Source organism: Chelonia mydas, chromosome 1 (assembly GCF_015237465.2).
Source record: "Chelonia mydas isolate rCheMyd1 chromosome 1, rCheMyd1.pri.v2, whole genome shotgun sequence".
In the NCBI taxonomy this organism is placed as follows: Eukaryota; Metazoa; Chordata; order Testudines; family Cheloniidae; genus Chelonia; species Chelonia mydas.
Window position 1 is genome coordinate 256,625,530 of NC_057849.1, and position 22,901 is coordinate 256,648,430.

Below are 22,901 nucleotides of genomic sequence, written 5' to 3' on the forward strand. Positions count from 1 at the left end.
ATGCCAGAGAACCTTCCGTTAAAGTCAGGGACCAGGTCATGGTCTTGAAGACACTCCAGATCCATAAAATGAAAGTGTCGTGGGAAGGGCCATTTACGGTCCAGGAGCACCTGGGAGCTGTTAACTATCTCATATCATCCCCCACCTCAAACCTAAAGCCTAAGGTGTACCATATTAATTCTCTAAAGCCCTTTTATTCCAGAGAATTAAGGGTTTGTCAGTTTACAGCCCAGGGAGGAGATGAAGCTAAGTGACCTAAAGGTGTCTACTACGAAGGAAAAAGTGATGGTGGTGTGGAAGAGGTGAACCTCTCAATGACCCTCGTACGTATGCAGCACCAGCAAATCAAGGAGCTGTGCACTAGCTTTGCGCCGATGTCCTCGGCCACCCCAGGATGGACTGAACGGGCGTACCACTCCATTGACACAGGTAATGCTCACCTATTTAGAGCCCAGCTGTACCAGGTGTCTCCTCAAGCCAAAATTGCTATAGAACGGGAGATCCAGGACACGCTATAGATGGGTGTAATCCGCCCTTCTAACAGTGCATGGGCATCTCCAGTGGTTCTAGATCCCAAACCAGATGGGGAGATACATTTTTGAGTGGACTACCGTAAGCTAAATGCTGTAACTCGCCCAGACAACTATCCAATGCCACGCACAAATAAGCAATTGGAGAAACTTGGACGTGCCAGTTCATCTCTACCTTAGACTTAACCAAGGGGTACTGGCAAGTACCGCTGGATGAATCTGCCAAGGAAAGTCAGCCTTCATCACCTATGTAGAGCTGTATAAATTTAATGTGCTCCCTTTCGGGCTTCAAAATGCACCCACCACTTTCCAAAAACTTGTAGATAGTCTCCTAGCAGGATTGGAAAAATCTGCAGTCACCTACCTTGATGATGTGGCCATCTTTTCTGATTCATGGGCAGAACACCTGGAGCATCTGCAAAAATGAGCACATAAGGGAGGCAGGGCTAACTGTTAAGGCTAAAAAGTGTCAAATAGGCCTAAACAGAGTGACTTACCTTGGACACCAAGTGGGACAAGGAACTATCAACCCCCTATAGGCCAAAGTGGATGCCATCCAAAAATGGGCTGTCCCAAAGTCAAAGAAACAGGTCCAATCCTTCTTAGGCTTGGCTGGATATTACAGGCGATTTGTACCGCACTACAGCCAAATCGCCACCCCACTGACAAACCTAACCAAAAAGAAACAGCCAAATGCAGTTCAGTGAACTAAAAAGTGTCTGAATGCCTTTAACCAGCTTAAAGCAACACTCATGTCTAACCCTGTGCTAAGGGCCCCAAACTTTAACAAACTTTCCTAGTAACCACAAATGCGTACAAGCGTGGAGTGAAAGCAGTTTTAATGCAGGAAGAATCAGATCAAAAATTCCATCCTGTCGTGTTTCTCAGCAACAAACTGTCTGAGAGGGAAAGTCACTGGTCAACCAGCAAAAAGAAATGTTACGCCATTGTGTACGCTCTGAAAAAGCTATGCCCATATGTTTGGGGACAGTGTTTCCACCTGCAAACAGACCATGCCATGTTGAAGTGGCTTCATACCATCAAGGACAATAACAAAAAACTTCTTCAGTGGAGTTTAGCTCTCCAAGATTTTAATTTTAAAATACAACACATTTCAGGAGCTTCTAACAAAGTGGCTAATGCACTCTCCAGTAAAAGTTTCCCCGAATCAACTGGTTAAAATCGTCCTTAAAATATGGAAAATATTGTTAGTTTTTACGTAATCAGTAGTATATCTAGAGGTGCATGTGTCTTATTAACTGTTTTCTCCTAAAGCTCCAGGAAGAAATCACAGCCAGTGTGGTACAGGCTGTACAGCACTGTCTGTGATTTGTGGGGCGTGTCATAACCATACAGCTATGGGTAGCCTAGAATTCCTCCTTACCTGTAAGGGGTTAAGAAGCTCAGATAACCTGGTTAGCACCTGACCAAAAGGACCAATGGGGAAAAAAGATACTTTCAAATCTGAGGGGGGGCTGGGCTTTGTTTTGGTGTGTTCTCTTGGGAAGCAGAGAAACATCAGGTCAGAAAACTCCTTCTCCTATAAACCATCCTAAAAGTCTCTCAGATTACAAATTGTAAGTAAAAGCCAGGCAAGGCGTTACATTGTCGTTTGTTCTACTTGTAAATTTTTCCTTTGCTGGAGGGAGGTTTACTCCTGGTTTTTGTAACTTTAAAACTAAGCCTAGAGGAAGTTCTGCTGTGTTTTTGAATCTTTTGTTACCCTGTAAAGTTATTTTCCATCCTGATTTTACAGAGGTGATTTTTACCTTTTTTTAAAATAAAATCCTTCTTTTAAAAACCTGACTGATTTCTCTATTGTCCTAAGACCCAGCGGTTTGGGTCTGCGATTACTTTGTAACCAATTGGTTAGGATATTATTCTCAAGCCTCCCCAGGAAAGGGGGTGTAAGGGCTTGGGGGACTAGGAACTCCAAGTGGTCCTTTCCCTAATTCTTTGTTAAATCACTTGGTGGTGGCAGCGTACCGTCCAAGGGCAAAGAATTTGTGCCTTGGGGAAGTTTTAACCTAAGCTGGTAAAAATAAGCTTAGGGGTTCTTTCATGTGGGTCCCCACATCTGTACCCTAGAGTTCAGAGTGGGGAGGGAACCCTGACAGCAGGATTTCTCCCCTCCCTATGTGTCTTTCTTTGTTTTGGTGCACTGGTGCACTGTGACAGTGGTTATATAGCAGCACATATTGATCTGTTTTTTACAAGTCGGTTAGATAACTCTGTTAGAATCATAACCTGCTGGAGTTGAACACTTAGTACCAGTGCCTTTGTCCTCCTGGTCTGGGTCTCCCCACTCATCTTGATTTCTGTGGGGCTGGTCTGACTTTTGACATGGTGTTCTATGACTTCCAAGCTAGGCATGCAGGTTTGTTTGTTTGTTTGTTAAAGTGAATTTACTGATAGTGAAAGGTTCAAGAGTAACAGCTTGAAGTTTTCTATTTGCAGAACAGGAACAGCATGGGCAACATCAGTACAAACCTACAGCTCGCATTAGATGTCGAGAAATATATTGGGGATACAAAAATCAATGCAATGCTGGGTCACGGCATCACAGTACAACATTTGGGGGCAACATTACATAGGACTCCTAGGTCTACATAATAAATATTATGCTTTTTAAAAATACCTAGAATTACTTATTTACTCAACACCCTGGATGATCTCTTAAAGAACAGTGTACCTGATTAAAACTATGTAACAATTATTTATTCATAATTAAACCCAGATCATTAAACTAAAATATATTCCTGCTAAAAATAGAAAACTTGATATGCACAATTTAATTTAAATAACATTAAAGCTAAACTGTACAGCCAGGAAATGAATAGTTAAGGACCACGAACTGGATGTAGCTGTGATTTTTTTTCTGGTTTTTGTTGTTGTTTGTCAGTTCATATCATAAACATAACGTCATGTAAATGAAACTGTGCCTCATAGTTAGTCTTTTGTGCTACTAATCAAAAAATCAATATTTGGTTCTCGCATCCTGTCGCTCATTCCCTGAGCCAGCCATCTCTGGGATTAGTGTGTCTGTGCTACCACATGAAAGACACAGACTGATTTTGTCCAGATCTGCCGGATTGCTCCCAAACTCAGCAATGGCTGGGAGACCTAAGAGAACCTCACTTTAACCCTTGTTGGCATCTGGGAGGTTAGGCTGAGTGTAGCTCTGCAATAACTTATTTGGCCAAGCTATGAGCAGTGCTGATGAGCCCTCAAAAGGGATTCCCATTTAGAAACTAGACCTGAAGCACAAGTGTAACAGTGAGTGCATGAAATCCAGAAATCTGGGGATCCCACTTCAGGAACTTTTATGATTTTATTTCAGTTTCACCAAATGATGATTTTTTGGCTCACGGTCTACCAAAAAATGTGTACGTTTTAAATCCTGCTTTCAAGCCATCAAGCCAACATCTCACTAGCAGGGAGAAACTTCTCCTTATGTCAGGTTATTCCATTAGTGCCTGCTGCAGGGTTTCTTTCACCTTCCTCTGGCACTGAAACAGCTGGTACTAGCTGCCGCCAGAGACAAGGTACTAGGCTAGGTGGACCATAGGTCTGATGATTCACTATGGCAGAAAGAGATCTTGGAATCATTGTGGCTAGTTCTCTGAAAACCCACTCTATGTGCAGCAGCTGTCAAAAAAGTGAACAGAATGTTGGGAATCATTAAGAAAGGGATAGATAGTAAGACCGAAAATATCATATTGCCCCTATATAAATCCATGGTACGCCCACATCTTGAATACTGTGTGCATATCTGGTCACCCCATCTCAAAAAGGATATATTGGAATTGGAAAAGGTTCAGAAAAGGGCAACAAAAATTATTAGGGGCATGGAACAGCTTCTGTATGAGGAGCAATTAATAAGACTGGGACTTTTCAGCTTGGAAAGGAGACAACTAAGGGGGAATATGATAGAGGTCTATAAAATCATGACTGGTGTGGAGAAAGTAAACAAGGAAGTGTTATTTACTTCTCACAACACAAGAACTAGGGGTCACCAAATGAAATTAATAGGCAGCAGGTTTAAAACAAAAGGAAGTATTTTTTCCACACACAGTCAACCTGTGGAACTCCTTGCCAGAGGATGTTGTGAAGGCCAAGACTATAACAGGAATCAAAAAAGAACTAGATAAGTTCATGGAGAATAGGTCCATCAATGGCTATTAGCCAAAATGGGCAGGTATGGTGTCCTTAGCCTCTGTTTGCCAGAAACTGAGAATGGGAGACAGGGATGGTTCTGTTCATTCCCTCTGGGGCACCTGGCATTGACCATTGTGGGAAGACAGGATACTGGCCTAGATGGACCTTTGGTCTGACCCAGTATGGCCGTTCCTACATTCTTATCTAGGTTCCATACCTGCCTGTAATAATGATGGTTTCCAGACACATCAGCAGGTGTCTTGCATGGAAGTTCAGCGAGAGCTGGCTTTGGATCCATTAAACCTGCCATTTAAGGGAGCCCATGGTTGACAGGACAACCCCCGCTTGCAGGCAGATGAGTGTTACTACAGATGACCGCTCAGCTGGAGCTGTGCCAGGCCTTGTGCAGTAGGAGAGTTGTGGGACCAGAAAGGAGGGACTGAGGTGCGCTCCCCACTCCAGAAACAACCCCTGGGGTGGGGGGAAGGTCCTCACAATCCTAAATCCAGCCCTGCTCCCCGGGGAGCGTAAAGCTAGACCTGCCAGTTCTCTGCCGTCAGTGGCTGCTCCCAGCAATGTGGCTCACTGAGAGGGTGGCTGTGAAGGCGGGCGACATCCAGGAGAGGGCAGCCACGGGGGGCTCCTGAACAGGGGATGCCCCCGCCTCCCCCAGACACACACGACTGCAGGTAAAAACAGGACACAGCACACGACTCTCTCAGGCCCTGGAGATGCCCCAGCAGGGGCAAGACAAGCTTTGAACAGGGATAGGCCCCGCCCCGCTCTCATTAACGAGTGGGGTTAAGTGGCTGAGGGCACCGGGGTTCGTGTGCACACACAGGCCTAGGCAAAGGCTTCACATTGCTGGGCTCGCACCCCACCCTCATTACCTGAGGAAAACTTAGCAGTAGCGACCGGTAGGCATCGTTTTCCCACTTAAAATTCAAACTGCCATCAATCAGCTGCAAAGGCCCGCCTCTCCCTGTCCTCTTCCAATCAGAATGCTCGTACCCACTGTTCTTCCCTCATCTTGCATTCAAAGCGGCTGTCAATCACCTTCCAAGCCCCACCCCTTCGTCACATCCAATCAGAATTCTAGCTATTCCTCTGCCTTACCAGCCCTGGGAAACCTGCTGAAAGGAGCAGGGACTGCTCTGCCACATTTTGTAATGGTGGGGTGGGGAGGTGAGCATTTGACTGACACACCTTCAACTTCTGCTAGGCTCCGCACCTTAATTTCAGCAATCAATAGATTTTCAGGCCTCCCTAATACAAGAGGAAAGCTCTCCCCTGCCTTTTTTATGGTTTTATTTTTATACTTTTTTTTTAATCCATAAACATTTCACAGTCTAAACAAAGGTGAAATTCAAAGTTGCGGGGAGGCCGTAGCACCAACCTTGGATAGTCACTAATGCTGCCTCCTCCAGATCTCAATCCCCTCATCCAGATCGTAGAATCATAGAATATCAGGGTTGGAAGGGACCTCAGGAGGTCATCTAGTTAATGCAATAACTCCTCCAAGTTAACGCAATAACCCCTCCCCCCAGTGCCTGAACTGATGTACTGATAAATGAATTAACATGTTTTCCCAACTAGACCGCCACTTACGGGAAATGAGAGCTTTGCACCCCCTTGCATGCAGCCAAAACACACATCCCAAGTCACACTCATTTCACAGGTTGCTAAAATCTCTTGGTCTATAGCGCTGCTTCTTTTCCACCCACCCACCCCTCTCACTGTGGTGTGCTCCCCCACCTCAGCGCTACCTGTGAGTTCTCTCACTCTCTCTTAACGGAGACATATGCACACTCACACATACATGCACACGATGGACGGTATCAACTTGAAGGGGGAGTTTTGGTGGTAGACATACCCACAGATTAGAATGCTAGTGACACTGTGGCTATCCCATTTGCCATGTTGTTGACTTGAATGCGAGGCGATCAGGCTAAATTTTAATAGCCCTACCTGGTTCAAAAAGGAGAGTTGGGATCTGTCAGTCCTAAATTCAAACCCAAAGCAATAAGTAGATCTTGGGGTGCACAGGAGAATGCATCAAATGCAACCAGAGCACAGAACTGCAGTAGCATTCGCTAAAACTCCTATGATATAGGTTTAGCCCAGGCAGTGAAAAAACAAAACACATACTAAACTAACTAAGCTCCACGCCCCGGGCTTTGAGCTGTCATGTCTGCAAGTTCCTGCGTGGTTTGTGGTTTGCAGATGACTGCCTGATTGGCTGAACTTCACGGTGAAGAGAGGAGGGTGCACAGGGTGAAAGGTTTGTGTGGTCCTTGAATGGCTCCAGAAGCATCTACCCTTGGGTAAGCGCTTAATCTGAAGACAAGAACCAGCTGGCTGTGTTGTTATGAAATGCAGGCTGTTCAATATCATTTTATTTCATCTTAGATTCTGCAAGTGTGGAATTATAACAACCAGAAGCAAAGCAAAGACTCTTTCTCAGCCTTCCCTACTCTGAAAGGTATGTGACTATTGCAACATTTGCTTTCAGTTCTTTAACAGCAGACGGTGCCAGTTCAAGTGAGTCTGGGGCCCTTTGCAACATTATAAAACTGACACCCCAGCGGCAAGGCCCAAGATTGTTTGTTTGTGCATCTGCCACACTTGCATCAAACTTCTAACCCTGCCAGTTTGGGGAGGGATGTGAACATGTCCAGAACTGGTGTGTGTATTTGTTGAGAGTGTTGGAAGAATAGGGGCAGGAGATTTCCTTTAAATCAGAAGGGGAAAAAAACCTGCACTGTCTTTCAGTCAGGGCTGTGATAAAAGGGAAAACATCCAGATTCCCCAGGGGCTTAAAGTTATCTTGATAGGGCTCTCAGTCAGCACAAAGCAACTATTCTCTACAAAACACCACACTGGAGCATCCCGGCTGGGATAGGGCTCCCATGAGCTAGATGCCCCCTGCAGCCAGAGTTTTGGCACTATTGTATGAACTGCCCCCACAAATAGAACATCCATGCTTTGTAGTATCCTATGTGACATGAGCTGGGAGACCCCAAACCGTACATCACAGAACCGCCATCATCATTGACAGCAAGGGCCATCTCAGCAAAGAAGCCAAGGCATGAATGAGCCATTAAAATTCACCCCAACTTCTCACTCCTGATTCATTAGTTAATAATTGTAAAGCATTTCGGAGATTCAAAGTGCTGTAATTGCTACATGCTGTATTTATTAAGAGACACTGTCACTTCAGGACAGGGTTGAGGCACATGGTGATGGTAGTGTATGAGGAGAAAGTTCACGCTGCCTTGCCCATGTGGCTTGCCCATTCTGGAACCAGCTGGAGGACTTCAGCCTCCAAACTTTAATCCAGCATCTGTCATCAGAAGAAAAATTAATTTAAAAAAATTCCAACTGTCTTTCAGCACCAACGGTGGGAACAATTTTGTTATTTACATTTGTCTGGAAAAGAACGTTTCCCTATTGGCCAGGTTGCTGATAAATGAATGGTGTGGGGTACAGATGAAATGGATCAGGGTCTAGGTGTGGGGAAAGCACGTTCCTTATTATTAGAATGTAGGTCCAGGGAAGCAAAGCTCATCCCTGGCCCTCTAACACAGACCTGAGGTTTTCATTTACACTGACTTTAATTTGCGTTTCTAAAATCCAGCCTCGGCAATCACACCAGGTAAGGGAATTTAGGTAGGTTTGTGGGTACAGAACAGAGCTCTTGTGTCATAGTGCTAGCCACTGTGTGTTACTAGATAGACAAGGTGGGTAAGGTAATACCTTTAATTGGACGAACTTCTCTTGTTCTTCTTCAGGTCTGTGTAAGCTTGAAAGTTCGTCTCTGACCAACAGAAGTTGGTCCAATAAAAGATATTACCTCATCCACCTTGTCTCCCTAATACCCTGGCACCAACACAGCTACAACAACCCTCCATACAACTATGTGTTACTATCATTTGTGTAAGTAGCAGAACAGGAAAGATTTGGACGGGAAGGCTAGGTGGACTATAGCCCCTCTAAATCTAATAGTATTTTATCTACATGCTCTCTACTCCTTAAAATGATTCCGTTTGAGGGAAGTTCCTATGCAAGATAAAAATTGTCCCTCACTCTGCCAATTCAAAGTTTTGAATATCTCCCAGTATCCAGTGCCTCAGCTGCTCATCTCAGTTGTATGTCTTGCTGTTTTATTGCTTCTCGCTTTGCAGACAATAAGAATGTCTTTTTCCCCCCAGCCAGCTGCTTTGTCTAGTTTTGTTACACTTTTAGCTGGAGGCAGTGTTTTCTGACTCAGTTATTTCTGGGCAGAATGAAAATAATTCTCCATCCCTTCTTCCCATTTCTTTCCTGGATAATGCCCCTATCCTTGAATTTTTCTGCTGGTTTAGATGTGTGTGATTCACATCCAAACATTGATTTCCCCTATCTACCCTCATATTCCATCTCTGATGTACATAATCACTGGAAGTTAGCCACAGTAACCCAAACAGTGCCAAATGTGTTGCCATTCACATAGTCGTATTAGCTACTCTTGATCCTTCCAGACATTTGGGATTTTTTTTAACTGTGTTAAGACTACTGTCCTCCTCTCCCATTTTTCCTTCTCTCCAGGCCTTGGTTTAAAAGAAACCTAACTTGGCAGCCCACTTTCAGCTGATTAAAATGGTATGTAGCGTATAATCATCATTATTTGCCTGACAGGAGGACCGTGCACGGCCGCAGACACAGTCCAATCAATTTATATGCCGCCCCACAAATCCCATGATTTCTTTCAGAATCTTTAATTTTGCAGCACACTTGACAGCTACAGAAAGGAGACTTCGCTCATCCAAGTTAATTTTTCATCAGTCCTAGTAAATGTGCGTTTCCATTACCGTTACCCCTTAGTCCCAGTGGAGGCTATATTATAATAACACTTTGTACTCACTGTGTATGCTTTTTATCCTAAAATCGCCAAGTGCTTTACAAAGGTGGGTAAATATTAATACCCCCCTTTGACAGATGAGGAAACTGAGGCATATAGCAGTGAAGTGGCTTGTCTAAGGACACACAGCAAATCAGTAGCCAGGCTGGGAACAGAATGCAGTGCCTGGACTCCTGATCTTGTTCTTTAACCACTAGACAATACTGCCTCATTTTACGTTTTATATTGGTACTTTCATTTCAAATATTTTTTTAAAAACGTATTAGACATACATACGAATACAGATAGAATCTGCAGTGACAGTAGCTAGGCTAAAAATCACAAGGGCTGTTCCCCTCATAATTCAGGGCATAAACTGATCCCCTATGATATAGCTAGAGGAACATTCCAGTGTTTGATGCCTTATTCAAATACTTCTGACTTTGATCACTGTTGGAGATGGGTTACTAGGCTAGATGGACCGATATCTGTTCTGGTACAGCTATTGCTTGTGTTCTCATTACAGCAGATGGGTAGCTGGGAGGGGGATGCATATTTTTGCTATGGCTCTAGCCCAGCTCCTTGTCTCTGAAGCAGAGTCACTGTAAACACTGTTTCTAGAAGGATGTTAAAAATAAATAAGAGAGATAGAGAGAATGATTTTGAAAGAGTCTGATTTTTTTGGGAGGGGGTAAACTTTTTTAAAATTATTCTGCAGAGTAGAGGCCCATGCTGTGCACCATTTAACTACTGTCTAACTAGAGGCAGTTAACTTCTGAGGAACAGGTCTGTTAAGAATGGCCAAATTATGAGGGCATTGACCTGTGAAGGTTAACGCTAAGAAATGTTATCTGATGAGAGGAAATTATCATAATGCCTAAACTCCAAACTGAAAACCTGGTTTCATTCTCTTAGGGCTGTATAGATGTGTCTCCCCCACACCTTGCACCACAGTGTCTTGGGCCTCTCGGCCGTACAATGAGCCCCTTGCAGCCCTGCTATCACCACTGCCCTAACCCCAACCCCTACCTCGCACAACCATAAAAATAAAAATAGACAAAAATGGGGAGGGGGGATATTTAAATTGTCAAAATTAGAATAAAAATCAAATTCTGCCAAGCCTAATAATAATCACTAGGGAAGCCATTTTGAGCTGGAGGATTCCCTGTGTCTCCACACTCTGTTGAAGAGCTTTTATAGTTTTATGCACTTTCCGAAGACTTATGGGGACATTTGGTGAGGTACCATGGTGGTAACCAAAGTTTTAGCTCTTTTAGGTACATTGTGAATTCATTAGGTAGGATCTGGTCAGTCCTTGAATGAGGAAACATCCAAGGAAACCCCAGCACTTCAGGAAATGGTGTTAATGACTTTGTGTAACTGGCACATTTTCCTCCAAGTCACTACTGGACTGATTCCCCAAACATCTTTCTTTCAAATGAGGGATAGAACTGAAGGTCACCTATGATTATCAAATATCCCTTAGCCCTGTACATAAGAATTAAAGTGTTAATCGATTTTCATGGCCAGATTTCAATTTAAATAATTACATTCTGGGTATCTAACATTTTAGTTTGATAGAGGCATTTGTTACTTCTGCTCTTATACTGCTGTGTGCTGCTAAAGAGCTGCTGTGTTCCACCCCAGATAGAATGATATGAGCACAGATGGGGAAAGAGGTTCCAGTGCAGGGTGCAACTAATTCTCTGTCAGTCACTTGCAGCCTCAGAGAGGGTGTTTTGAGGTGGAGGTAGTGGTCAGGGGACATGGCCAACATGTTGTAGCATGTATGCTGTCTGTCTCAGCTGCCCTACATCCTGGTCAGATTACTTTTAGCAGGAATAATCTTGCATAAGAGGTATCAGGAGGGTACTAGTCCATGTAGGGCTATGACAGGAAAAATGTCCACACAAATGCTGCCTAAGTTTGCAGCCCATCAGTGCCACAAAAATATGTAGGGCCTGAATTTAATCCATCATTTGTAAAAATGCTTTGGGGTCTGTCAGGATGAAAGGTGATTTTTCTAATATTATTATTATTATTATTTTATTCATTATTGTTATAATCAACCCACCCAAATGCCTCTGCATTTTTATTTTAAATTGTTTCTTTAGCTTTGGGGCACAAGGGGATTTTTTACAAGGATGTTTTCTGACTCAGTATAAACAACAGCTGAGCCCACATTTTCAAAATTGACCACTAATTTGGGGTATCTCACATTTTGGTGACCAGCCTTCAACACCTTGGGCTGATTTTCAGAAGGGCTGAGTACCTGCAGCTCCCACTGACCATCTGAAAGGGTGGCGCTCAACACTTGAGCAAAGTCCAAGTTGTCTCAGGTGGAACAACTCAGAAATATGGTACCCAAAGTCAGTGACTGCTTTTGGAGCTTTTGGCTTTGATATATGCTGCACAGATTGTTACCTTTGTTTATAAAAACTAATTTGAAACAGCTTCAGATTTAAAAAAAATGCCTGCAAGATAATCACTTACAGCATGTTATACATGCTATTGAAATTGACCATTGCACCTTTCCGTATCTTGTGGCAGATAGATTAGGAGAGGGTGGAAGAAGTGGCATTAGAAAAGAGGAGAATTGAGACCAGTGTACAGTAAGAGTAGGTTTGGGTTTTTTTCCTTCTAGAATGCAGAAGTGCAATACTGTAGATGTTTTTAGATGTATTGCCTTTGGATGAAATTCACTCCAGTGTCAGGAAACAACATAAGTTCTATTTGCCACTGAAGTACCACTAAACCCTATTTTGTCACTGAAATGTCACTTAAATGGCCCATGGCCCTTGTGCTCGTTCACTGTAGAGGGTGAATTTCACCCTGGCAGCATTTCTAAGACTCACTGCTAGTCTGTTCAGAGAGCCACTTGTTTGCGGTGTTGCTGTAGCTGTGTTGGTCCCACGATATTAGCGAGACAAGGTAGGTGAGGTAATATCTTTTATTGGACCAACTTCTGTTGGTGAAAGAGACAAACTTTTGCGCTTACACAGAGCTCTTCTTCAGAGAGTCACTGGCAGCTATCCTGCTGCAGAGACCTTACCACATTTGCGATGCATCTTGAAAGGTACAGGCTGCTCAGCTTCTAAAGTTTGCAGCTCCCGAGGCTCCTTCCTGCAGACTTTGTAAAGTAAATGAGACAGGGCCACCTGGTGGTGTCTAGTCAAATACTTTTCCGTGCTGGATTTTCCTTTTTCTTTCAAAAACCCGTAAGAAATTCATATATATGAAAAGAGTGCTAAGCATTCAAACGTCAGGAAATAGTAACCAAAACTTTAGCCTCTTGTTCATATGCTGTATAATAGCATGTAATTGTGTCACTGAAGGCTAGTTCTCAAATAATACAATATAACTTCATACCAGTGTTTTACAATCTTGTAAAGTGCATCTCATAAGGTGCACACTGAAAAGAACACTTGCCGCATTTATTGCACATCTTGTATATAAATGACTTTCAGGGAATTTTTTTGTTTTAAATTTATTATTTTTATTACAGCAGTGCCTTGGACTGATCAAGAATGGGGTCCCATTGTGCTCGGCACTGAGCAAGCACGGGGGCAAATCCTCAGTTGTTGTAAATTGTCATAGCTCCATTGAACTAGCCCCATAGAGTAGTGGACAGTCCCTATCCCACAGAGCTTGCAGTCTAAATAGACAAGATAAAAACTGGGAGGGGATAGGGATAGACCAAAAAGTAGAATCAACAGTGTGGTGGACTGCAAATGTCCTGTTAGTTTCATGATTTGCTTTGTTTTAATGTTTTTGTTTGGGAGGGTTGTTCAGTTGGGTTTTGCTTGTATAACTGAGGGAGCAGGGTGGGGGGCAGAAACCTTACCCCATAAAGGAAATAACGCTCAGGGCATGCATACAGCTGGGTCACATCAGGCTATTGCTGACTATGTGGTAAAGTAGCAGACGTGGTTCTTTGTCCTTGTGGATTTGTTCTATGGGTGGCTCCATTGGTCATTTTCCCCCAACATACCGATTTTTGCCCCCTAAGTGTTGCCTGTGCGTTCTCATGCAAGGTGCACGTGGCTGTGTGGAGTTCCCCTCTGGGGCGACTCCACTGGTTTAATCGCCAGCATGATAGAAATGCAGAGTTCCCACTGCTTTAAGGCCTTTATGTGCCTGTTGGACTTATTAATATGGCTGTGTGTTTCTCTAATTGTGATAACCTATTGGAATTGGATTTACATCTTATTCCACTTTGTCTGTGGTACAAAGCCAATACAAGCATAGTCTTGTTTGCTGGTCTGCATTAACAATGAATTAATGTTTCTTGCTGCCACTCAAATAAATAAAAGAATATAGTTTTTAGGCTTTCTGAACCTGAACTTAATGTGCCCTTTTACCAGCTTTATTTAATAGGATGCAGTCATTTTAAATTAAGCCCAATGTTTAGATGTGGGGAAAGTGGAGGTTATGAAACTTAATATCAGAAGGAATAGCATGAATGTATATTTTAATTTCAATTAAAACCATTTTATTTTTGGATTTAAATACCCCCCTGCAGCTCTGTGAACCCAAACAGCAGCATCGAGCAAAAATGATTATACCCAGAGTAGAAACGACCAGGCTGAGTTCACTGAGCTAGCTTAATGAAATGCAGATTAAATAAACTGCAGGATTGGTGAAAAAAACAGTAAGACTTTTAACGATATTTAAGTCTTAACAATGCGAAATGATATTAGTTACCAGGAGATTTTTAAAATAACAATAATGTCTATCTTGACAGTGTCCTTTGCCCACAGAGCACATTTCAAGTCTATTGCGGTGTCCCTGCAACTGTTGCTGCAGGCACAAACACATTCTAAGCTCTGTGCAAAAATTGATGTGGCTGTTTCTAGCCTGAGGCAGGATGCCAGTGCTCTGCCCAATCCTCACCATCCCTGCCCTGCCCGATCTGTTTGCGATCTAATCTCTTGGAGAACGAGTCCATGGATTTCCACTGATGAGTTATTCTTCCCAATAATATTTTCCTTCTCTTCTTGTGACATATCCTTGATTAGACTCAAATAAGTATCTTTTCCACTCACCTCCTCCACCCTTTGAAATTATTTCCTATGCAGTATTTCAACAAAGTCTTCATCTCCACTTTATTGATTACTTTTTTAAATTGGTACTCATTCAATTTTTTGGCCAGAATTTCAAACCTGGGGGCCTAAAGTTAGGCTCCTAAACCCATATTTAGGCACCTGATTAAAAGTGACTTGATTTTCAAAGGTGCTGAATGCCCACGGCTCCAGTGGACATCAGTGTGAGCTGCAGGGGATCAGCACCTCAGGAAATCAAGCCACTTTGTTTTAGGAATCTAAATATGAATTTAGGAGCCTAAACTTAGGTCAGATTTGAAAATATTGGCCTTTATCCTTTCCTCAGCTGTCTTTAAATAGATTCCCATTGAATGTTCAGTTGGCTCCAGATTTCAATGGGAGTTAGATGCCTAAACACCTTTGAGGATCAGGCCATAATGCCTGTATTCCTGTTCATAGTAATACACACACACACACACACATCCACTGTCCTCCATGTCACAGGCCAACTCATATGCAAATTCTCAGACCTGTGCTTACACGGGCAACACACAGCACACCTCACACTAATGCACACTCGGAGCACCCCTACTCTCCTATTCATGTTTGCAGCACTTCGGCTCATAATTACGCGTGAAGTTCATTTATAAGCAAATTCACAGATGCACACTCATGCTCAGACATACATACGTAACAGAACAGTTGCTCACACACCCAGAGGCAACATCAAAGTCACGCACTGGCACTCTCACACAAACAGATGCCCTTGCAAGCTCACATTCTCATACATGCATCAAGTCATGCCTTAGTTGGTATCTCCTATGTGTCTTGCATACATATTCTGTAACAGATAATGTCAATCTTTTTCTTCCCGTTCTGTTTAACGTGCAAATGTGGTAGCACATCAAGATTAGAAATAAATGTAGCGGAATGACTTCAGTCAACCTGAAATGTCAAATGACTCATTCACACCCTTTAAGCAGAGTTCCCTCTTTTGCCACATGCATTCTATTAAATAGGGCTGGAGACCTTGTGGTTCCCTGGTACAGAGCAGCAAATGATCACTTTCTCACAGATAGGGTAAATTAACAATTATATCTGTATATTATTCAGGGGTTGCAGACAAGGCTTCAGTTAAACTGGCTGCTGTGATGGTTGCAACATCACTGCTCATGCTGTGGGAATGAGAATCATGGAATCTCCAAGGCCTGTCTCTATTCAGAAGTTGACCTGGCTTAAGGATTTATCCATACATGGAATGATTCCAGAATAGCTATTCAAAACTAACTCCACGTGTGAACACTCTTATTGATCTTTAAATTCACACCCTCCCTTAATCCAAATTAAATTTCAAGTGTAGACAAGCCCTGAATCATTGCCATGCTTTTAGTTAAATTGATGTAATTTCTGTGTGTGGACAAACCACAAGAATAGTAACAAGACGGTATCCACGTTTACCTTCTGGTCGAAAATAAACTTAATTCCTTCTTGGAGCTGCACCTTTAATTTTAAAAAATCCATTATTGTACTTAATTACTTTAAAAACCCTGCACAAGCATTCGCACATGCAAAAGCACTCTCACAGGGCTTGATTCTAATTTCAACATATGGCCCTGTTACACCACTCTGGCATTCTAACGGAGCCTATACTTAAATGAGAATCAAGCAGTCAGCGTATATTAAAGACAAAAAGCAGTGTAAATGGAACACTGAGGTTGAGAGTGTAAATACAAAAGTCAGAACGTTCATAAATTAAGGTTCCGACAGAAACATTAATTCTTGGCACACATCTATAGTAGCAATTTTAGTTGCTGTTTTTGCAGTTCAATGTGCTTCTTTGTATACAGAGTGGATCAAATTCAGGTCTCAGAACAAATGTCACTGAGAGCAGAAATTGGCCTCGTATGTACAATGTTGCCAAGTTAACATTGCTATTATGAACCTTAATTATGGGATTTCCTATACTTGTGCTAAATTCTTATACTTAACTTTGTATTGACCGAGGTTGTGGTATTTAATCTTATTTTAACTGTTATGTTAAAGATTAAAGAAGAAAGGATGAACTATAAGGAAAAAAGGTGAAAGAAAAAGAGAGAGCTATGCAATAATAAACCACAACTTGTACAGTCAGAGGCAATTTAGTGCAGAAATAGACCTACAGTTAAAAGGATAAAGAAATGCTACATTTCCTTATTGTGTTAACTGTGCTTCCACTTTTGTGCAAAATTATATCTGCTGCCACAGACTGTAATTTTAGTTGCAGAGTTACAGGTTTTTCACAGTTGTCTGTGTTGCCAAACTGAATCTTATGCAAAAGTAAGGAAAATAGCAGTTACCTTATTGATATCATTCTGCTTCCCATTTTACACAAAATTGTGTCTGCTGGCATGGTGAAGCACATGCAGTAACTGACTTGAAATGCAGTTACATGTGCCTGTCTATATTAGCAGACTTTCATGCCATGTTGTTCAGACATGTCATAGTCATGCATTCCTATATATCATGCTGCAGTAGAAATACAGAATACAAAATTTGTCTTACCAGATCAGACAATTGGTTTATAATGCCCAGTATTGTATTTTGTACCCAGTCAGTTGTAGATGGTGACAGGAATTATTTCCTGACCCTCATGGAGATCAACTTATGCTCTGAAAACATAAAATATGATTATCCTTATTTTAGCATACCTAATTACAGATATTTTTATTGGTTATAAAATAGAGACACAGACACAGTAAGGATACCATCCATGCACACATACAGTGCATATGCAGGTACAGACATATAGGCCAGAATTTTCAAAAGAGCGCAGTTCTCAGTTAGCACCAGAATAAGTGGCTATATTTTCAGAAGAGTCTAGCATGCTGGGTGCTGAGCTCTTTATCTATCCACAAGTGTCACAATGGCAACTACTGGGTATTGAACACTTTTGAAAATTTGTTCCATATTTAAGTGCCTAAATAGGAGCTGAGCTCTTTTTAAAATCTGGACCCAGTTATAGGTGCTTGAAATCTTTTGAAAATCTGGCCCATATGATCAGATCCTGAGTCCTACTCTGGCTGCTTTGCACCATGCCAGCAGCACAAAGAAGCTCTAACGCTAGTGCTTCTGGCCCCTGAAGGATTTTCTCTGGGTTGGGGAATCCTTGTGAGGTGTAGCATCACTTTTGACACCCTCCATCCCAGCCTCTGATATAAGGAACATAGGAAGAATGCTTCTATGTTCACCTGGTCACTGCTTGCCAGAATGGCCATTTGGAGCAGCTGTGTTTTAGAGCAGCCCTGGGGCTGGTCTAAATGTACATTGGGCTCACATGTACACTGGAGACTGGATCTGTGCTAATTAGCCCCAGGATCTACAGCAGTGGTGGGCAACCTGCTGCCAGCGGGCCGCACATGATCCGTCAGGGTAATCCACTGGCAGGCCTCCAGGCAGTTTGTTTACATTTACACGGCTGCCCACAGCCCCTAGTGGCTCCCAGCTCTCGCCCAAAGCTCCCCAGGGACGTACTGGCCGCTGCTTCCCACAGCTTCCACTGGCCGGGAACGGCAAACCGTGGCCACTAGGAGCTGCAGGCGGCCGTGTAAAAGTAATCAAACTGTCTGGCGGCCTGCCAGCGGATTGGCCTGACAGGCTGTGTGTGGCCCGTGGGCCGCAGGTTGCCCATCACTCATCTACAGAGTGCAAAGATGACACCTTTCATCCCCTGGATTTCAGTCTTGTGCCACTGATCAGTCAGAGCAGAGGCTGTGGCCCTTAGAGTATATACACATGTATGCAAATCCACATATGCATGACATGTATACAGACAAAAGCAAACTCAGACATGCATTCATGCACTTACACAGTATTTCCTTACACATATCCATATGTACTCAGACATATATGCAGTTTATTTCCACACTCGTGGCCTAACTGCAAACTGTATAAGTGCAAACACCATACATACAAAAGCAGATTTACATGTGTGCAGAACACAAGTACAAATGCGCACACATTCACGCACCAAAGCACATGATTGGTATTTAGCTAACACTGACTTGCATTAAAATACATACCAGTCCATACTAAAACTTACAAAGAGTCACGAGAAGAATTTAGAGGCAGTTAACTAGATAAGTTACGATGAGATCAAAAAACCTTTAGAGACAATGAAGTGGCTACATTTTTCATACTTTATATATTTATGTGGGGGGCTAGTGGGGGAAGCTTGTCCATTTTGCAGAAAGAGATCAATCCGAATATATTCATATCACACAGTATTCCTCAAGTGCCTGCTCTTCAGGAGCAGTCAGGGAAAATTCATTCTGTACGAAGTTGTTAATGGGGGCTGCATTAGCAACCCCTTATTGCTCTGTCTGATAGAGAGACAGCATGTTCGCCGTTGCAAATCCAGAGCCCTGATCACGGCAGATTAGGGGTGCTTTGTCTGGCTGACTTAATCAAGCGAGTTAAAATATATTTATCATGATTAAAGGGGAGAAGCAGGGTGGGGGGAGCAGAAAAGGAGGGAGACCTCACCCTTCCCTTGCTTCAGCTGGAGGCTCAACAAAGTCCAATGAATCAGGGATCATCAGTGATCATTTCAACCCTGGAATGGAATGTGTGCTTGCGTGCGCTGGGCTTGGGTTCAGGGCACCAAAGAAGACTGTCTCTCACTCTGTCTCTCTCCGGCAACAGCCAGGGAGAAAAATCAGCTGCCCGTGCAGCACATTTTGATTTTGGCCTGGTGGCCAGGCCGCCCCCGCTTAGCTTATCTGCAGTTCAAATGGATATCCGGGAAAACGGCAGTGACAGGATCAACTATCATCATCATTGCTTGGATATGTGAGTCTGTCACTGGTACGAGTGTCATGTTTGTCTTTCATTGCAAGCACGGGGCACCTTTTGCACCAGGCTCTGGGACTTTAGAAGAGGCGGGGGGGGGGGGGGGCTTCCTTCCTTGTCAGCAGCATCACCTCCCTCTCCCCTTCCACCCATCTGCTGCAGATATTTTTCACATTTTGAGCAGTAAATGAAAGAGTATTTTAAAACCACAGGGCCAGATCTTCAGCTGGTATAACTCAGCATAGCCCATAGACTTCAACAGAGCTATACCAGCTAAAGATGAGGGTTTGTTTTTTAATCAGTCTTGCTTGAATGTAGAGTATGAACCTGTGAAAAATCATCAGGATTTCTGAGCAGAGCTCATACTCCAGAAGCCACAGATCCCAGTGCTGCGCCAAGCTGATCTGTCTGGCATTGATGTTGCATTGTAGTCAGCTAAATATTAGGACAGAGCTGGAAGATTTGGTGGCATGGTGGGTGTATTTCACTCATCATTTATGTAGAGAATTACCTGGCACAGCAGGCCTGGTTTGCCTGGGTGTGTTCAAAGCATTAGGCAGCTGGTGCAACACGCTGGCTTGTGTCTGGACTATTGGGCAGCACTGAAGCAGTTCAGTGAAGCTAAGAGAAATATAGAAGGATGGTTGGGACCTAAAGGATTAGGCAGAAAAGGGCCCAAACATCCCATTCTCCATTGTAGTCAGTTGCTGCCTCCTCCTCAGCTGATCCCCGCTCAGTTTTGCCACAGTTCAGTTTTTGTGATCTCACAATTGCTGCCAAGGTGCTAAGCTGTGATGTCACGAGCACGGTTCAGTGTAATCACCTTACAAATGCAGGAGGAGGACATAACTGATTAGCATGGATAAAGCTGCTCGTGAAACACTCATAACTCAGTCATCTGCTGTGAGGGGAAGGGAAACGTAGAGGAGGAACTTGGCAGGATCAGAGGGATGGAGAGAAAATATTTCATCTTGTGATGTTTGTCAATGGTTTGAAATATGTTCCTCTACTTGCATTTAAAAATGAAAGTAGAGGAACATAGCAACATATTATTGTAAAACAAAAATCCCTCCAACATACCAACATGCTCTTCAATTGGAATGGCAGATGATATCTTTTGAGGTGGATTAACAGAGGAGTGGGGAGGGGCCACACAACTGGGATAGCAAATTGCTCTGTCGTTCAGGATTAAGGCCTTGTCTACATACAAAAGTTGTACCATAGTTATACTGGTATAGTTACCTTTCTAGAGCCCCCACCCCAGCACCCTCCCCCCACTGTGGATGCAGTTATACTGATATAAAGGTGCTTATACAGTTATAGCTTGTTCCTGTATGGGGAGGGATGCCACGCCCCTAAATAGCATAGTTTATACCAGTAACAAAGTTTTGCATAGACAAGGCCTTTGTCATATCAGCCAAACTGAATGTGGGTTATGAGTGTGATGGTGACAGGTCAGGACTAGAATAGCAGGGGATGTTTGTACTTAAGGATCATGGTGCATTGACTGAGCTGTTTGAGAATCCTAGGACTTGACCAGGCAGGAGTGCTTGCAGGTGAAGAATGAGGGGCAGGGTTTTCAGGGCAGAAAGAACCTAAATAGCAGGAGGTGCCACAGATCTGGACTGAAGTGTATTGATGGAGCTCTGCAGAGAAGTTTGAATAACATCACCTGCTCTGTGCACTTGCTCCCCGACTGCAAAAATAACTGTCCATTAATGACTTCTCACTGCAGACAGCCTAGCCAGCCATCCTTGGAAAGGGAATTTGTAAGAGAGGATGAACTGCCATGTGTGGAACACATCTGATCATGGGACAGGAATAGATGGGAGATCAGGAGAAGCTGGACAGCTCCCATTCATATCTTTCAGCTCTGTGTGGATTTGCAACTTGATGTTCCAGCATCCACTGCTGATGAATTATTATTCACTACAGTACATGACAGCTGAGAATTCCCCTCATTTCCAAGCTTCCATCCACTTACCCTCCTCCTCTATTTCTTGACAATGTTGCCTCCCTGAGGCTAGCTAATTAAGGATGGGGGTGACCCAGTTTAGTTTAAAAGCACACAAAACCGGAACCGAACCAAATCAATTAACCTTTCCCAGAACATCAGATAAAACCATTTGGCATTTGGAAAAAGTCTTAATTTCTTTGACAGTAAAAAAAAAAAATCTTTCATTTTTGTGATTGCTCCTGTGCTTCCTGGCTAGAAAGTGCAACTGCTGAAATGCCATGAGAAAGTTTCTTCACCTGACATTGCCATCCCATCCAGAAGCAAGAGATGATGAAAATGTTGTGATAAAGCCGTTCTTATGAGATTGCCAGCCCCCTTTTGCATGCTCAGTTAGTTTGGATCATTCAGATAAGCACCCAAATAGATGCAAGTGTATCAGAATCATAGTTTTTCAACATAGGATTTTCCAGAATGGATCACACCCATAATCCATCTATCTTGTCTGTGACAGTGGCCAGCACCAGACGCTTCAGAGGAAGATGTAAGAACCCCACAGTAGGCAGATGTGGGATAATCTGTCCCCCACAATAGGTCTCATCCTGGTCTTCATTATTATTATTTATTTATTATTTATTTGTATTGTGGTAGTGCCTGGGATCCCTAGTCATGGACCTCCATTGTGCAAGGCACTGTACAAATTAGCTAAGCCCCAGAAGAATGCAGCTTAATATCCCTTCCAAAAAATTTGTTATCCTTAATTATAACTCTGGAGAGTCTTCATGACCTTTAAATGTTCATCTCTAGAATTAAGACCAGGGAGTGTAATCCACAGGGGGAAAGGTTTAACATCTAAGGACAAGGGTGGCAAACCCTAGAAGGGAGCCCTACAGTGAAGGATCTCTAGGCGATCAGGGAGGAGAGCCGCTTCCTGTTTCTCTCCTTTGCCACCACCAGCTCATTTTCATTTTTATTTATGGCGTAGAAAGCCATTTAGTTTTATGGCTAGACAGTAAAGACATCTGAAAGCAGGACATTTCCATGGAGTGTTTTGGCTGGCTAACAGAAAGCCAGACAATTTTTTTACATTGCCAGACAGCCGGGGTGAGTGACTGCTCACAGCGGGTCTCTCAATGGGGCACCGATTAGGTCCCACAGCAGTAAACAAACAGCTCACTCAATTTTGTAACATATTCTCTCAATCTCTCAGGCCATTCACAGGGCAGGAAAATTAATGTAGCGTAGAACAGAGAATATGGTGAGAGCAGATATGGAACCAGCCCAAAAGGGGGCTTGAGCTATTGGTGATGCATAGAAATGGCCATTGGTGAAATCTTCCACAGTATGAGATGGACAGATTGGTGTGTACAGTGTGAATTCGTGCACTCACCACTGCCCCCTACTTACCACATATATATACCATTTCTCAGCGGCCTGACCTAGGGGAGCTGCTCCTTTAGGTATGGACGGCACTTGTATTGCCTCCACCCCCACTTGACGGGAAACACTGG

At 43.2% G+C, this 22,901-nt stretch overlaps 2 protein-coding genes across 3 annotated transcripts in view; one reads left to right on the forward strand and one right to left on the reverse strand.

The window, feature by feature from the left end:
- Window positions 1-5,717, reverse strand: part of ENTHD1 (ENTH domain containing 1) — a 71,991-nt gene extending 66,274 nt beyond the window's left edge. The window contains exon 1 of the mRNA XM_043546929.1: window positions 5,700-5,717. Coding sequence (XP_043402864.1) covers window positions 5,700-5,717 — 18 coding nt within the window. The remainder of the gene's footprint in view (window positions 1-5,699) is intronic.
- Window positions 5,718-6,902: 1,185 nt separating this feature from the next.
- Window positions 6,903-22,901, forward strand: part of GRAP2 (GRB2 related adaptor protein 2) — a 44,704-nt gene continuing 28,705 nt past the window's right edge. Inside the window, exons 1-3 of one of the 2 annotated variants that reach the window (XM_037882061.2) lie at window positions 6,973-7,012; window positions 7,098-7,170; window positions 9,276-9,329. The gene's annotated coding sequence lies outside the window, so the exon portion shown is untranslated. Of the gene's footprint in view, window positions 7,013-7,097; window positions 7,171-9,275; window positions 9,330-22,901 lie in introns of both variants that reach the window. The other variant, XM_027822606.3, reaches the window with a different exon arrangement.